The following is a 14,963-nucleotide window of genomic DNA, read 5'->3' on the forward strand; positions in this document are numbered from 1 at the left end:
GCTTTTTTACTATGTAAATCTTCAATTTAAATAGTTCCAAATTTGTTCCAAAATAAGCGAGAACAAGTGTTTTTGTGTGCCACATAGCTGAGAAGCGCTATCATTCCACTTACTTACTATCAACTTCTGAAATAAACCTGGAGGAAGCCATCTTTTTCGTTCTAAGTTGTCACATACATGGGGAAAGAGGGGGGAAGTAGTATTGCTATTTGTATGCTAGATAAAACACCGAGTAGTCCCATGGGAACCAAGGTCATTCCCACAAGTGCTGGAAGGAGGAGCGAAGACAATTTGAGAAGCCCGCCAACTGCTTTTATTGGGCAGTGTGATTTATAACAGGGTTTTTCTACCAGTGGTACGGGTACCACCTGTGGTACATTGGCACCTGGCAGGTGGTACACGACCATCTTAGAAAAATGGTAGCAGGAGAGGGGAATGGGCTGAACCAGTGGTAGCACTGCACAAGCCTGAGCGAGAGATGGCTGGAGCTGTAGGGCTGTCAGGGCTCAGGGGAAGCGCCAGGATCAGTGCCGCTTTCCAGCTAGTCAGCGCTTCTTTGGGGCTGTCAGGGCTCAGTGGAAGTGCCAGCTGGAGCTTGACACTGATCCTGGTGCTTCTGCTGAGCCCTGAAGAAGGACCAATCAGCTGGAAAGCAGCACTGATCCTGGCACTTCTGCTGAGCCCAGAAGAAGCACCGATCAGCTGGAATGTTGCAGCATCTCCAGGGTCTTGTGATTTACATTCAGATGCTTGGCAACTGATTCATATTTATGACAGTCACAGTGTCCCAGGGTCATGTGAAGTGACCAAAACCTGCTGCAACCACCCAGCAGTTGGGAGGAATAAAAACCAAACACCCCCCATCCTACCTTGGACAGGAGGAAGAGTGCCATCGGGTGGGCAGGCAGGTGTCTTGCTCGGCTGTGGCTTGGGGGGGGGCACTTTTTTCAGTGCATTGTAACTTTGAACAGTCACTAAGCAAACTGTTGTAAGTCGAGGACTACCTGTACTTTATCACTTTTTTCCTTGGTCATCAAGTTTTTGACACCTTGCTAGGCGACTGGTGGTACTTGGATATTGCCATATCCTAAAAGTGGTACTACGGGTGAAAAGGTTGAAAAGCCCTGATTTATAACATCATAGAGGGGAGGGAAGTGTTACTTTTAGTTACTTTAATCTCTAGGGAAATTTCAGGGTTGGTTTCACTTTTGACCATGCCAATAAACATGTGCTTTGAGGAAACTTCAAGCCTCAGAGTTCTACTTTATGTGGTCTCATTAGTTGGAACCTTGACACTTACCCTATCAGTTTTTCTCAAAACCAAAGATTCCAGTTTAGCCAATTTCTCTTTACAGGATAACCTCTAATAATTTTCATTGCCTGCTCTAATCCTTTTCCTATTTCTCTGACTCCTGCTTCGTTTGCTGACCAGAACTCAAGAAATTACTTTAAATGGTGTAACTAAAATAAAATAAAATAAAGTAACTATTTTCTATAATTTGGAAATTAGGTTTTTGTTAATGATCCCTAATGCTGCATCTGTGAATATGTATATATGTATATTTGCAGCCAAGATTTACGGATGACTTATATTGTTTACATTTTATTACATCAATATCATCATAAAACCATGAATCCCCCATCTGATTTGTCTTACTTAAGTGAATAATCTTTTTCACTTCACAGCTAAATTTCATTCTGTAATTTTCATCTTATTTCTCTAATCTCTGAAGATTTTTTTAAATTATTTCCACCCTCCAGATTGCCTATCTCACTTAGTTTTATATCACTTGCAATTTGATAAGCATTGCCTTAACTTCAACCAGTTATTAATGAAAATATTGGCAAATATGGCAAATTTTGAATATTTTAATCTCCTTCAGGATAATCCAACAACTAACAAAATATTGAACCATAACAAGTATTTCTTTAGAGCAGTGATGGCGAACCTTTTAGAGGCCGAGTGCCCCACCCCCCCACTCTGTCCCCCACCTCTCTCACTCTGTCCCCACGGCCTGCGCCCACCCACAGGGCCACCCACCACCTCCACAGCCTGCCGCAGATCACTCAGGCGGCCCAGCAGCGCCATGGCAGCCCTCCATCCCGCAGCATCAACTGTGTGCAACAGGGCGTGATGGCGGAGTCTTATCCCTGCTGCCCAGCTTCCATGTCCTTGGCTGTTCTTTTCTGCACAGGCCGTGCTCGGGGCGACTCTCTGGGGAGGCTGCTAGTGAGGAGAGGGGAGAGCTGGGGCTGGAGCAACGGCGCAGGTGCCCACAGACAGGGCTCTGAGTGCTGCCTGTGGCACACATGCCATAGGTTCGCCATCACTGCTTTAAGCATACTGATATTTTGTTTCTCTCATTTTAATAATAGTATGTGCACCTCCAAGCTTTCTTGAAATCTATCAGATAAGGCAATTAGGTCTTTGTGTGTTACTTCCCTGCTTATGAAAAACCGTATTTTTCCATAAAACCTTGAGCTGCTATGTAGGAGAAAATGCTTTCTAATTGGATATGGAGTCTTAAAACAAAATTAATTTTAATGATGTGTCTACCTTATCAAATATAAATTCCAAGGAATTAAGATATTTTAAAATAATTTTCAATCAGATACAGGTTATTTTTTAACCCAAGGAAGCTAATTTATGAAATCACATTATAAACAAAGATACATGATAATGATAATGCACACAAAATCCTAATTATTAAGATTCTGGCGTGAAAAGGAAATCTATACAGAGAAAACTCAGAACTATATTTTCTTAGATCAGGTCCAAATGACAGATATTCTAAAACAGTGGTTCTCAATCTTCCTAATGCCGCGACCCTTTAATACAGTTCCTCATGTTGTGGTGACCCCCAACCCCCCATCCAGCTGGCCTGGAGGTATCAAAAACTTGACCAAAAAAAGAGGAAAAAATGGGGAGGTATAGGTAGTCCTCGACTTACAACAATTTGCTTAGTGACTGTTTGAAGTTACAACAGCACTGAAAAAGCGAATTATGATCATATTTCACACTTATGATTGTTGCAGCATCCCCAGGGTCATGTGATTTACATTCGGATGCTTGACAACTGATTCATACTTATGATGTTCACAGTGTCCCAGGGTCACGTGATCAATGGCAAGGGTTGTGGCCAAATGATCACTCAGGTTGCAGAATGCCTGTGGGGGGGAATCTGTGGGTCTCTGGGATGGGACTGGGGTGGGTGCCTGCCTTCCTTCCCTCCCTTCTCTCCATTTGTCCCTTCCTTCCTTCTTTTCTTCCTTTCCTTCACCTCCCTCTTAGTCTCTTCCTCCTTCCCTCCCTCTCCCATTATCCCTTCCTTCTTTTCTTCCTTTCCTTCACCTCTCTTAGTCTCTTCAGCCTTCCCTCCCTCTCTCCCATTGTCCTTCCTTCTTTCCTTCCTTTCCTTCACCTCCTTCTTAGTCTTCCTCCTTCCCTCCCTCTCTCCCATTGTCCCTGCCTTCCTTTTTTCCTTCCTTCTTTCCTTCCTTTCCTTCACCTCCCTTAGTCTCTTCCTCCTTCCCTCCCTCTTTCCCATTATCCTTTCCTTCTTTCCTTCCTTTCCTTCCCCTCCCTTAGTCCCTTCCTTCCTTCCTTCCTTCCTTCCTTCCTTCCTTCCTTCCTTCCTTCCTTCCTTCCTCCCTCCCTCCCTCCCTCCCTCCCTCCCTCCCTCCCTTCCTTCCTTCCTTCCTTCCTTCCTTCCTTCCTTCCTTCCTTCCTTCCCTCTTTGTCCCTTCCTTCCCTCCCTTCCATTGTTCCTTCCTTCCTTCCCTCTCTCATTGTCCCTTCCTTCCCTCCCTCTTCGTCCCTTCCTTCCTCCCCCCTCTGTGCCCAGGAAGGGACAAGGGGAGGGAGACAAGCTGCCAGAGGCAGAGGAGAGCTCTGCCCAGCTCACTTGCTCAGCTTCGCCAGAAAATGTGCCGTTTGCTAAGTTAGCAGAAGCCCCAGGATCAGCGCCGGGCTACAGCTGATTCGCGCTTCTGCTAAATTAGCAAGCAGCATGTTTTCTAGCAAAGCTTGAGCAAGTTTGCTGGGTAGGAGCCAAGGAGGGCTGCTACAGCTGACCTGCTTCTTGGCTGCTCTGCAAAAGTGCAGATCAGCTGTAGAGGTTTGCCCCGATCCTGGACAAGAGGGAAGGAAGGAAGGACGGAAGAAACAAGGGGAAAGAGGGAGGTGAAGGAAAGGAAGGAAGGAAGGAAGGAAGGGACAAGGGGAGAGAGGGAGGGAAGGAGGGACAAAGAGGGAGGCAAAGGAAAGGAAGGAAGGAAGGGACAAGGGGAGAGAGGGAGGGAAGGAGGGACAAAGAGGGAGGCAAAGGAAAGGAAGGAAGGAAGGAAGGAAGGGAGGAAGGGACAATGGGAGAGGGAGGGAAGGAGGAAGAGACCAAGAGGGAGGGAAAGAAAGAAAGTTCCTGCCAGCAGAGGCTTGCCAGCCCGGCTGCCGAGGAACAGAAGAGCGCAAAGCCAAGGAGAAGAAGGTGGCGGTTTCCTCCCAAAGGGGGCTCCTTTTCTCCACCCCTTCCCTGGGTTTGTGGGGAATTTCTCATCACCAATGCTGACAGGTGCTCCTTCGAGCCCGCTGTGAGCTTTCTCACCCCCTTTGCTTCTCCCCCCCGCTTTCGTGAGGATTGTGGCGCCCTTGGGAAGCCGATCGTGCTTTGAAGCTTAGGAAAGGAGGAGGAGTCCCTTCCTCCTTTCCTCCCTCTCAAGCCCCGGCTGGCTCGACATGAACGGGTGGAGGAGGAGTCAAGGATTGGCGGGGTGGCAAAGGAGACCGGTGGCCATCGCCAGACCTCCTGGCTGACAGGCACAAGTTCGGGGGTCACCAGCTGACGGGCACAGGAGTTGGGTGCTGCGGCGGCCTCCCCTTCGCTGACCTGCGTGCATGAGAAGAAGTCAATCTGGTTGCTGCACAATGAGTCTCTGGGGAGGGCGGAGCCTGTGCTCTTCATGCGCCCCCTGCAGGGCACATTTGGTAGAGTTCGTGCAGACTGCCGCCAAGCAGCATATTTTTCACAAACAAGTGAGGTGGAGCGGAGGTGGGAAGGAGAGAAGGCGGTTGACAAGCCCTGCCTAAGACCATCGGAAATATGTGTTTTCCGATGGTCTTAGGCGACCCCTGTGAAAGGCTCGTGCGACCCCCAAAAGACTCGCGACCCACAGGTTGAGAACCATTGTTCTAAAAACTACCATAGTTTCAGGCAAGTATATAAGAAATCATCCTGTCTTGTCTAGTTGCTTTCTATAACACTTTGGGTTCAAATCTAAGATAGCATTATAGTAGCAACTGAAAAATTAGTTTGGCTGAATTTATGGGATCAAAATATATTTTTACGTTTAGAATAATCCAAAACTGTAATATCAGAATAGCTTAAAACCAGTTAACATTTTCACAAAAATATAACAGGTTTGCTTTTGCTTTAATTCTACATTAAGAGAAATCTTACCCACAACAGTGAGTACAGCATTTGCAGAAACACTATCCAGTGTAGTATTAGCTACGCAAGTATATTCTCCACCATCCTTATCAGTGACATTCATAATTGTCAAGTTGTATTTACCTATAATAAACCTGTAATTAGAATACATTTAATTATTTCATTATTGCAAGCAGTTCTAAATATATAATTTATTAGTTGTAGTAAATTACAATAACATATTAACAGATGTACTTGTAACTTGACAGCAGTTCAAGAAGGAATCCAAAGAAGAAACCAAATTAGATAACTAAAATCCATTACAGAAAAGGAAAGAAGATATAGTGAAATTATGAGATCAGTTAGAACAATGGCAGAATAACAAATGTAGATACTTTTAATTTATTTATTACAATGATTTTTTTGGCCATTTAAGAACTTCCTGATGAGTTGTGATGAATTTCTCTTAGTATTATAAGTTTAAATATTGCAAAATAAATTCATCAGAAGTATATTTGAAATATGCATTCCACAGACATTGCTCAAACCAAAACACTAAGAAATGACATGCATTATGGAAAAATAACAGAGGAATCTGCTGGGGTTGTGTGTCAAAGCAAGGAAATTAAAAGAGCAATGTAACAATACAAGCTCCATCCCTTTTGTATGCGTGCCATCATATCACACATATGTATGAAATAAGTGAAACTTGCATCCTAGTGGCATGATGCTTTCATCTTTGTGAAAGCATCAGAACCTATTATTTTTTTAGTAACCTTAGTTTAGTGTAATGTGTTAAGCATTACACCATTCTGGTTTTCTTTTCTCTTTGCAGTTGAAATATAATCCCAGAAAAAGATACTTGATGAATATATCAAAAGATGCAGTATGATGTTACACAATACTGAATTTATTATAGCATACATGCCTGGTAGACAGAAATCATAATTGGTGCATTGCAGAAAGCACTATCTTAAAAATATAGTAATACTTTATCTGCAACAGGATATATTATTAAATTATATCTGGACTATTAAATCCCTTTGTTGATGTTTTATTAACTTGCAAAGAATGGGGCTAGGGGTAGGAATACGTACCGTCCATCATCAGGCAATTCATCATTTTCCTTCAACCATATAACTGTAGGTATTAATGTTGCATCATATTTAATCACACATTCAAAGAAAACCTGTTCCATCCTTTGTACAACTTTGTATTCAGGCTGCTTAATAATCATTGTGGGTTCTGAAACATAAAATAATTACTAAGATACTTAACAGTTACAAACTGTCAAACAGATTAGGAGGCTTTTATTTCAGAGCCATAGTCTCTTACCCTTGATTTCTAATTGAACACTATTCTGTGCTTTTCCTAGTTTATTTCTTGCTATGCAGGTGTACGTGCCACTGCTGTCCTTCTGGGCTTTCAGAATTTCCAAGGTGCCATTATTATGGAAAACATACTGGTTGCCCTGGAGAATGCTACCTTTCACTCCTTGAAACCTATGTATTGGAAAGAGATTGTCCAAATTATGCATTATTTGGAGGCAACATGTCTACTGCATCCCTATACCCCAATAGAGATGTAATAATATTTGATAACCTATAGAAAGATGATTATATACATACTTAACAGAAAAAAACAAAAGAACCAACTCACCCAAACTGTAAAATAAATGATTAGATTTAACACGCCTATTTTTTTTTAATATAATGTCCTCAATAAAGTTTGGGACTACAGCATATCACATAAAACTAACATTTTCATTCCTTCAACTCCATGCTCTGAAATTGCTGTTGATCCCTGGGTGATTCTGTTGATGAGAGCACTTAGTAGGGGGAACTGTTTACCCCTGTGATCCCAAACCTAATTGACTCCCCTCTTACTGGCAGTTATTTAAAAGAAAAGATAATGATTATTCATAGTCATGGATGTAATTAGTCATCAGATGTTTGCTAAGTAGTGTAAGACAAATTAATTATGTATAAAATTGGAAATTAAATGAATTAATCAAGGTTTCCTTCCCATGAAATGGAAAACAAACAATTAAAGTATACAAAAAGTATCTCTATTTAACTTTCCAGATTCTCACAATATACAATAGTTTAATGTACATTAAGCATGATTCCCCCCCCCCATTGTGAGCGACTTACCATTCAACTTCAGGCATAGGCGAACCAAAAAAAGCACAATCTAGCAATGCAGATTTATTTTCAATGACTTGATAAAGTTTATTATATGAAGTAAGGATTCTTGGTGGTTCAGCTGAAAATAAAAATATCTTTTTAAATAGTGTGACTATTTTGAATGCATTTGTGTAGGAAAGTTTATAAATCTAGACATATACCTTATATTTATATAAGTTTTTATGTCTAGCATTGATGATGTTATAATAATTATATTATATACAATATTGTATATAATATTGTTACAATAACATGTAACAATAATGTTGCCATTATCATACCCTAAGTAAATTAAGTAGAACCCTCTGCTGTTACAGATATGTAACTTTGGAAAAAAGTGTATTTCGTTTCAATAAATGCAATATTTGAGATCTCAATAATAAATTTATTATGATTTTTTTTATTTCCCAAGATAGTTCTCTGCCTTATATCTTATGTAATAATTTGAATAAGACTAGTAACCTTCTAAGAACAAAATTTTTAGGGTTGTCTTTAAGTCAGACATTCTTAACCTGGGGACCACCTGTAATCCAGTTTGGCATAGCAGTTAAAGTTGCAGGCTAAAAATCAGAAGAATTTAAATTCTTGTCCCACTTTAGGCACAAATCCAGTTGGATGACTTTGAGCCATATACTCTCAATTGTAGGAAGAAGGCAAGGGCAAACCACTTCCAAAAATGTTGCCAAGACAACTGCAGGGACTTGTGCAAGCAGTCACCAGGATCAGTACTGATTTGAAGGCACACATATCTTAAAAAGTTGAGTAACCCAAATAATTTTTCTATGCAAATTAGGTAGCACTTAGCCAAATGATCCCCCAAATAAAGATGAATAGGATTGTATGTAAGAGCGATGGCTCAGTGGTTAAATGATGCTTAGCTTCTCAGCTGGAAAGCTGAGATCCTGTGTTCGAGACCCAAGCACCATATAATGGGGTGAGCTCCCATTACTTGCCCCAGCTTCTGCCCACCTAGCAGTTCAAAATCATGTGAGTAGATAAATAGGTACCACTTCAGTGGCAAGGTTAGCATTGTTCTGTGCACTTTGGCATATAGACATGCTGGCCATATGAACACGGAAATGTCTGTGGACAACTCTGGCTCCCTCGATTAAGAAGCAGGAGATAAGTACCATCCCCTAGAGTTGGATCCAACTGGACAGGGGAAACCTTTACCTTTATTCGATCTAGCTTACTAATCCTCCAAATAAAGATGAATAGGGCTGCATGTAAGACTTTGTTGGGACTGACATTTGATGTTAAGGTATCAAATCTGGCATTCATTATACACTTTTTTATTCATTAACTATACTGGTTTATGTATTTTAAATATAATTAAATTTATATTAATATAATAATATAATTTAGGTGCTAGAAAGACATGCCCAGTAAATATTAAGTTACCAATGAGTCAATATTGTAGTATGTACTGTCCACTGAGTAATAAAATACCATTATTATTAGATTTTTAATTTTTAAAAAGCACCTAAAATATTACCTAAAATATTCACAAATGCATTTGCTAATAGATAGCCATATTGATTAGAGGCATTACACTGGTACACAGCACTTGATCTTTCTTGCACATTTGTGAAAATAATTGTATCACCATCAATTTTTCTGCTGGGATCTTCAGGAGCAACTGTTAAAATACACAGGATAGATTAAATTATTAAATGCTGAAAAATTGTTCTTTGATTGTAAGAAAATAATTTGAAGAAAGATCATAAATACTGTAAGAAATATAACAAAATGCCATATACATAATTTATAAGTTTGAACATTCACATCACATATTTTATGACATTGCACTTTTATTTATCATGTATTATTATTTTTATATATTATTTTGCAAACATCATAGTTTTCTTCAAATGATTATTTATTAACTCTAGAAATACACACACAAACATATTCCTTCACTCTGTCATGCACCAACCTTATTCTAACTCAGAATTACATAGTTTAATATTAGTAGTCCAAATCAGGATATGTGTAAGGACCCACCCCACTTTTCATCTTAAGAAGACAGAACTCTTGGAATAATTCTTCCAACAGGAATCCTTTATTAAGAGAAAATGGTTGCAGGCATGCTAGACAGGACTTGGGGTTCAAGCTCTTCCATTCAAGGTTTTAAGGGGTTCCCCAGTAGTCCCACCCAATCAACCCCCCTTCCAGTGATAGTTTCAAGTATCACAATTCCACCCCCTTTCTTCTTTCTTCCGTCTGAATGGAGACTTCAGGTAACTACATGAAAGGCAAGTATCCTGCTTTGTTATGATAAGGTTCTCTAGTGCTAACGCTTTGATGTTACAATAAACACACATTCAGCATTCAGCTCTTTGAAGTGTACTGAAGGAAGTGAGGGCCATAAAGCCCCTTTGTTCTCCCCCTTCTCTCCCTCTTATGGCAGAATCCAAAGAAGGCAGAATTGGGAGTTTCTATATTTGATAATTAAAGATGAAATATGATTGGATTCTGACAATATGATAATTAGATTCCAAGCCAGTGGATCATTTGTATCAGAAGAATATTCCTGCAAGCTAGCTTTTGATTTTATATATAGGCTCAGTATTTCTTAATATTATCTGACATGCACTTACAACAGGAGATGGAAATTAGACTAGAATTTTCTTTGTGCAAAATATACACTACTCAGTTGTGGTTTCTCTTCTATTCTTTGATAGATCAAGGGTAAGCAATTGTGTCACTATAAATATTTCTATAATTCCCAGCAGAAGGGTCAGTAGTGAAGAAAGCTGGGAGCTATAGCAGATGTTCATAGGCTTACTTCTGGGTTATATGCAAATAGAATGGGATTTTTTTTTTCCTCAAAAGATTAAAACATAGCAAATGCTCCTAATATAATTAGGAAGGCAATTTCATACTCTTCTTCCCCATTTATCTTTGTTACTCTCAATTCTGCTTCCCATCTTGCTTGGAACATCTTCAGACTGCTTAGAATTCTTTTTAGAGCGTACAATTAAGTATAAAAATAAGTGTAAAATTAATTGTACAATTAAATGTACAATCAGTTATATACCAATTGAGCATCCCAGTGGATAAAAACATGAATCATCATTTATAAAAATATAATATTAAAAATCTTCTTAAAGTGCTTCTCCATTATAATAATAATAATAGTAGTAAAGTTGGAAGGGACCTTGGAGGTCATCTAGTCCAACCCCCTGCTCGGGCAGGAAACCCTACACCATTTCGGACAAATGGCTGTCCAGTCTCTTCTTAAAAACTTCCAGTGTTGGAGCATTTACTGCTTCTGGAGGCAGGCTGTTCCACTGATTAATTGTTCTCACTGTCAGGAAGTTTCTCCTTAGTTCTAGGTTGCTTCTCTCCTTGATTAGTTTCCACCCGTTGCTTCTTGTCCTGCCTTCAGGTGCTTTGGAAAATAGCTTAATTCCCTCTTCTTTATGGCAGCCCCTGAGATATTGGAATACTGCTATCATGTCCCCCCTTGTCCTTCTCTTCGTTAAACTAGACATACCCAATTCTAGCAACCGTTCCTTATATGTTTTAGCCTCCAGTCCCCTAATCATCTTTGTTGCTCTTCTCTGTACTCTTTCTAGAGTCTCAACATCTTTTTTACATCGTGGTGACCAAAACTGGATGCAGTATTCCAAGTGTGGCCTTACCAAGGCATTGAAGAGTGGTATTAATACTTCACGTGATCTTGATTCTATCCCTCTGTTAATGCAGCCTAGCACTGTGTTGGCCTTTTTGGCAGCTGCAGCACACTGCTGGCTCATATTTAAGTGATTGTCTACTAGGACTCCGAGGTCCCTCTCACAGTTACTACTATTGAGCATGGTGCCACCTATGCTGTACTTGTGCATTTGGTTTTTCTTGCCTAAATGTAGAACCTTGCTTTTGTCACCATTGAATTTCATTTTGTTAGTTAGTGCCCAGTGTTCAAGTCTGTCCAGATCCTTCTGTATCTTAAGCCTGTCTTCTGGAGTGTTGGCTATTCCTGCCAGCTTGGTGTCGTCTGCAAATTTGGTGAGTTCCCCATCTATCCCTTCATCCAAATCGTTGATGAAGATGTTGAAGAGTACTGGGCCCAGAACAGAGCCCTGGGGCACCCCACTACACACTTCCCTCCATATAGATGCAGTTCCATTGAGGACCACTCGCTGAGTACGGCCGGTCAGCCAGCTACGGATCCATCTGGTGGTGGTTCTGTCTACCCCACATTTTTCTATCTTGTCAAGTAGTAGGTTGTGATCTACTTTATCAAATGCCTTACTGAAGTCCAAGTAAATTATGTCCACAGCATTCCTCTGATCCACTAATTTTGTCACTTGGTCAAAGAATGCAATAAGATTTGTCTGGCATGATCTATTTTTGACAAACCCATGTTGGCTTTTAGTAATGACTTTGTTTGCCTCTATCTTTTCCAGGATCTTCCCAGGTATTGAGGTCAGGCTGATAGGTCTGTAATTTCCTGGATCCATTTTTTTTCCTTTTTTGAGGATGGGAACTACATCAGCTCTTTTCCAGTCCTCTGGTAGTTCCCCTGTGTTCCAGGATCTTTGAAAAATATAGTTCAGTGGCTCCAATATCACATCTGCCAGTTCCTTGAGAACTCTGGGGTGTAATCCATCTGGTCCTGGCGATTTGAACTCATCTAGGCTGGACAGGTGCTCCCTAACCATTTTCTTGCCTATCTTAACTTGTGTTTCTATTTTGTTTTTTATGGCACTATTTTTGATAGGTTGGTCTGTTTTTTCCCTTTGTGTAAAGACAGATGCAAAAAATGAGTTAAATAGTTCTGCTTTCTCCCTGTTGCTTGTCACCTTCTTGCCACTTCCACCCACTAATGGACCAATCATTTCCTTCACTTTTTTCTTGTTTTTTACATGTTGAAAGAAGATTTTTTTGGTTTTTCATTTTGAGCCTTGGCTTTCTTCACTTCATCTTTGCAGGCTCGGGCTATTTGCTGATATTCTGACTTAGTTATGTTCCCCTCTTTCCACTTTCTATACTTGTCCTTTTTATCTTTCAATTTGTCAGAGAGTTCTTTATGCAGCCATGCTGGTTTCTTTTGAGAGCTGTTATTTTTCCTCTTTGTTGGTATTGTGCTAGACTGTGCTTTTATTATCTCATTTTTCAAAATTTCCCAAGCTTCTTGAGTTGTTTTCCCCTTGAGGATTCTCATCCATGGAATCCTTCCCAAGCCCTCTCTAAGTTTATTGAAATTAGCTCTCTTGAAGTCCAAGACTCTAGTTTGACTGTGTTCTATTGGTTGTGCTTCTATAATGTTGAATTCTAATATTGCATGATCACTTCCTCCCAGGGTTCCTATGGCTTCAACACCGTCTATCATTTCATCTCTGTTAGTGAGAATTAGATCCAAAATGGCTAATCCCCTAGTTCCCTTCTCTACTTTTTGGGAGACAAAGTTGTCTGCTAGGTTTGCCAGGAACCTGTTTGATCTTCCACTTGGTGCGGAGTTTGTCTCCCAGTTGATGTCAGGGTAGTTAAAGTCCCCCATTACTATTGTGATGTGCTTCCTACATACCTTAGTTAGCTGACTAGCAAAAAGTTCATCTATTTCCTCTGTTTGGTTGGGTGGTCTGTAGTATACACCTATGGCAATGTCATTTCCCCCCCCTTTTATATTGACCCAAATGCATTCAAGACAGTTTTTATCATTGTTGTACTCTATTTCTGTGGAGATGTAGTTATTTCTTATATAGAGAGCAACTCCACCTCCTCTTTTATTTGGTCTGTTTCTTTTAAATAATTTAAATCCCTCTAGCTGTGTGTTCCATGTGTGAGTTTCATCCCACCATGTTTCCGTAATGGCAACAATATCGTATCTGCCCTCATTAACCTGAATTTCTAGTTCACCCTGTTTGCTGTTCATACTCTGTGCATTGGTGTATAAACATTTGAGTCCTTTGTGGGTGGCCCTGTGTTTCCTTTCTACATAACCTGTGTGGTGCCTGAGTTCCCCTATTGTCTTACCACCTATTTGGTTAGTGCACTTTATGTGGCACTCGCTATTAGAGGCTTCATTTTGATTGGTAGCAAGGTTGGTATTCTTGTCCACACACACATCTATGCTACATGCACTGATAGCCCTATAGTTTTTCAATTGCCGGGGACAGGGTTGTTCCGTATCAATTAACTCCCTGTCCCCGCTGTTTAGTTTAAATTTCCCTCCAGAAAATCTGTGAATTTATAGCCGAGTAACTCAGTCCCTTTTTTTGATGGATGCAAACCATCTCTTTTGTACATCTTTTGATTGGACCAGCTACTGACATCGTGACTAATATATCCGAAGCCTTCCCCTTTACACCACTCCTTTAGCCACATATTGAATTGTGCTATGCGCTGGCCTTTTCCGTTTTGCTCCTTATACACTGGTAAAACCTCTGAGAAAGTAAGCCTACAGCCTATCCTGCTAAGTTCCTTCCCCAAGCTCTGGAAATCATTCTGCACAGAGAGTACATCTTTTTGGGACAGATCATTAGTGCCAAGATGTACAATAGCCTCCACATCTCAGTCTTTGCTGCCATTCTTGATTATTTTAGAAATACGCTTCTTGTCCTTACTGGCAGTAGCACCTGGAAGACACCTGACCTCTTTCAAAGCCTCTGTGTCCTTTCCTAAATTTACATCCCTTATAATTGAATCACCTACCAGAAGGTAGCTTCTCTTTTTGGGAGCCTTTCTATTCTTGCATCACTGATGTGCAATACCTGATTCACACTTCTCCCTGTCAAAATCTAGTTCTTCATCTTGGACCACAATCCCCTGCTTATTTGAGTTATCTTGACAAATACCTTTACCTGTCTCCTTAATGTCCCTATTAAGGTCAGCAAGGGCACTGTAGCTGTTGTGCAGGGACACAGCGAAAGCTTTGTGTTTATGGTTCACAGCTCTCACCCTGCCAGATCCCACGGTTGTCCACACTGCCCTTTTCCTGCAGGATCTTTGTGGTAAAGGGGGCTGATAGCAGGGAGGCTTACTAGAGTAGAGGGGCTGAACTGGACACCTAGTTTCTGCCCGAAGAGCACGGATTACAGACCCTAGGTAAATGATCTGTCCTTGTAGGTTAGTGAGCTTATATGAGCTTAGCAATAGGACTTTCTTATCCCTTTCCTCTAATTAATTGCCTCACATGCGATGCTGGCTCTCTCTTTGTGAGATACAATTTGAAATGTTCTTTTCCAGTGTTCCTGAATCAATGTGCATAGCAACTTAATGGGAAAGAAAAAATAAACTTCAGAAAGGGTTGAATAATACTCTGGTTTAGAAACATCAAGGAACTACTATTTCACACTGAAGCATTTGATATAATTGGTTTTAGATTCCTTTCTTCAACTTCTTA

At 40.5% G+C, this 14,963-nt stretch overlaps 1 protein-coding gene across 8 annotated transcripts in view; it reads right to left on the minus strand.

Annotated features, from left to right (window-relative positions):
* NRCAM (neuronal cell adhesion molecule) overlaps nucleotides 1–14,963 on the minus strand; it is a 96,617-nt gene that overhangs the window by 24,294 nt on the left and 57,360 nt on the right. For 7 of the 8 annotated variants that reach the window (XM_039343473.1, XM_039343467.1, XM_039343465.1 and 4 more), the window contains 5 exons: nucleotides 9,108–9,251; nucleotides 7,580–7,691; nucleotides 6,762–6,928; nucleotides 6,524–6,671; nucleotides 5,457–5,581 (listed from right to left, as the gene is read on the minus strand). In XM_039343473.1, coding sequence (XP_039199407.1) covers nucleotides 5,457–5,581; nucleotides 6,524–6,671; nucleotides 6,762–6,928; nucleotides 7,580–7,691; nucleotides 9,108–9,251 — 696 coding nt within the window. The remainder of the gene's footprint in view (nucleotides 1–5,456; nucleotides 5,582–6,523; nucleotides 6,672–6,761; nucleotides 6,929–7,579; nucleotides 7,692–9,107; nucleotides 9,252–14,963) is intronic. The other variant, XM_039343472.1, reaches the window with a different exon arrangement.

The sequence above is a fragment of the Crotalus tigris genome, unplaced genomic scaffold, assembly GCF_016545835.1.
Source record: "Crotalus tigris isolate CLP2741 ecotype Arizona unplaced genomic scaffold, ASM1654583v1 scf7180000017855.1216408, whole genome shotgun sequence".
In the NCBI taxonomy this organism is placed as follows: domain Eukaryota; kingdom Metazoa; phylum Chordata; class Lepidosauria; order Squamata; family Viperidae; genus Crotalus; species Crotalus tigris.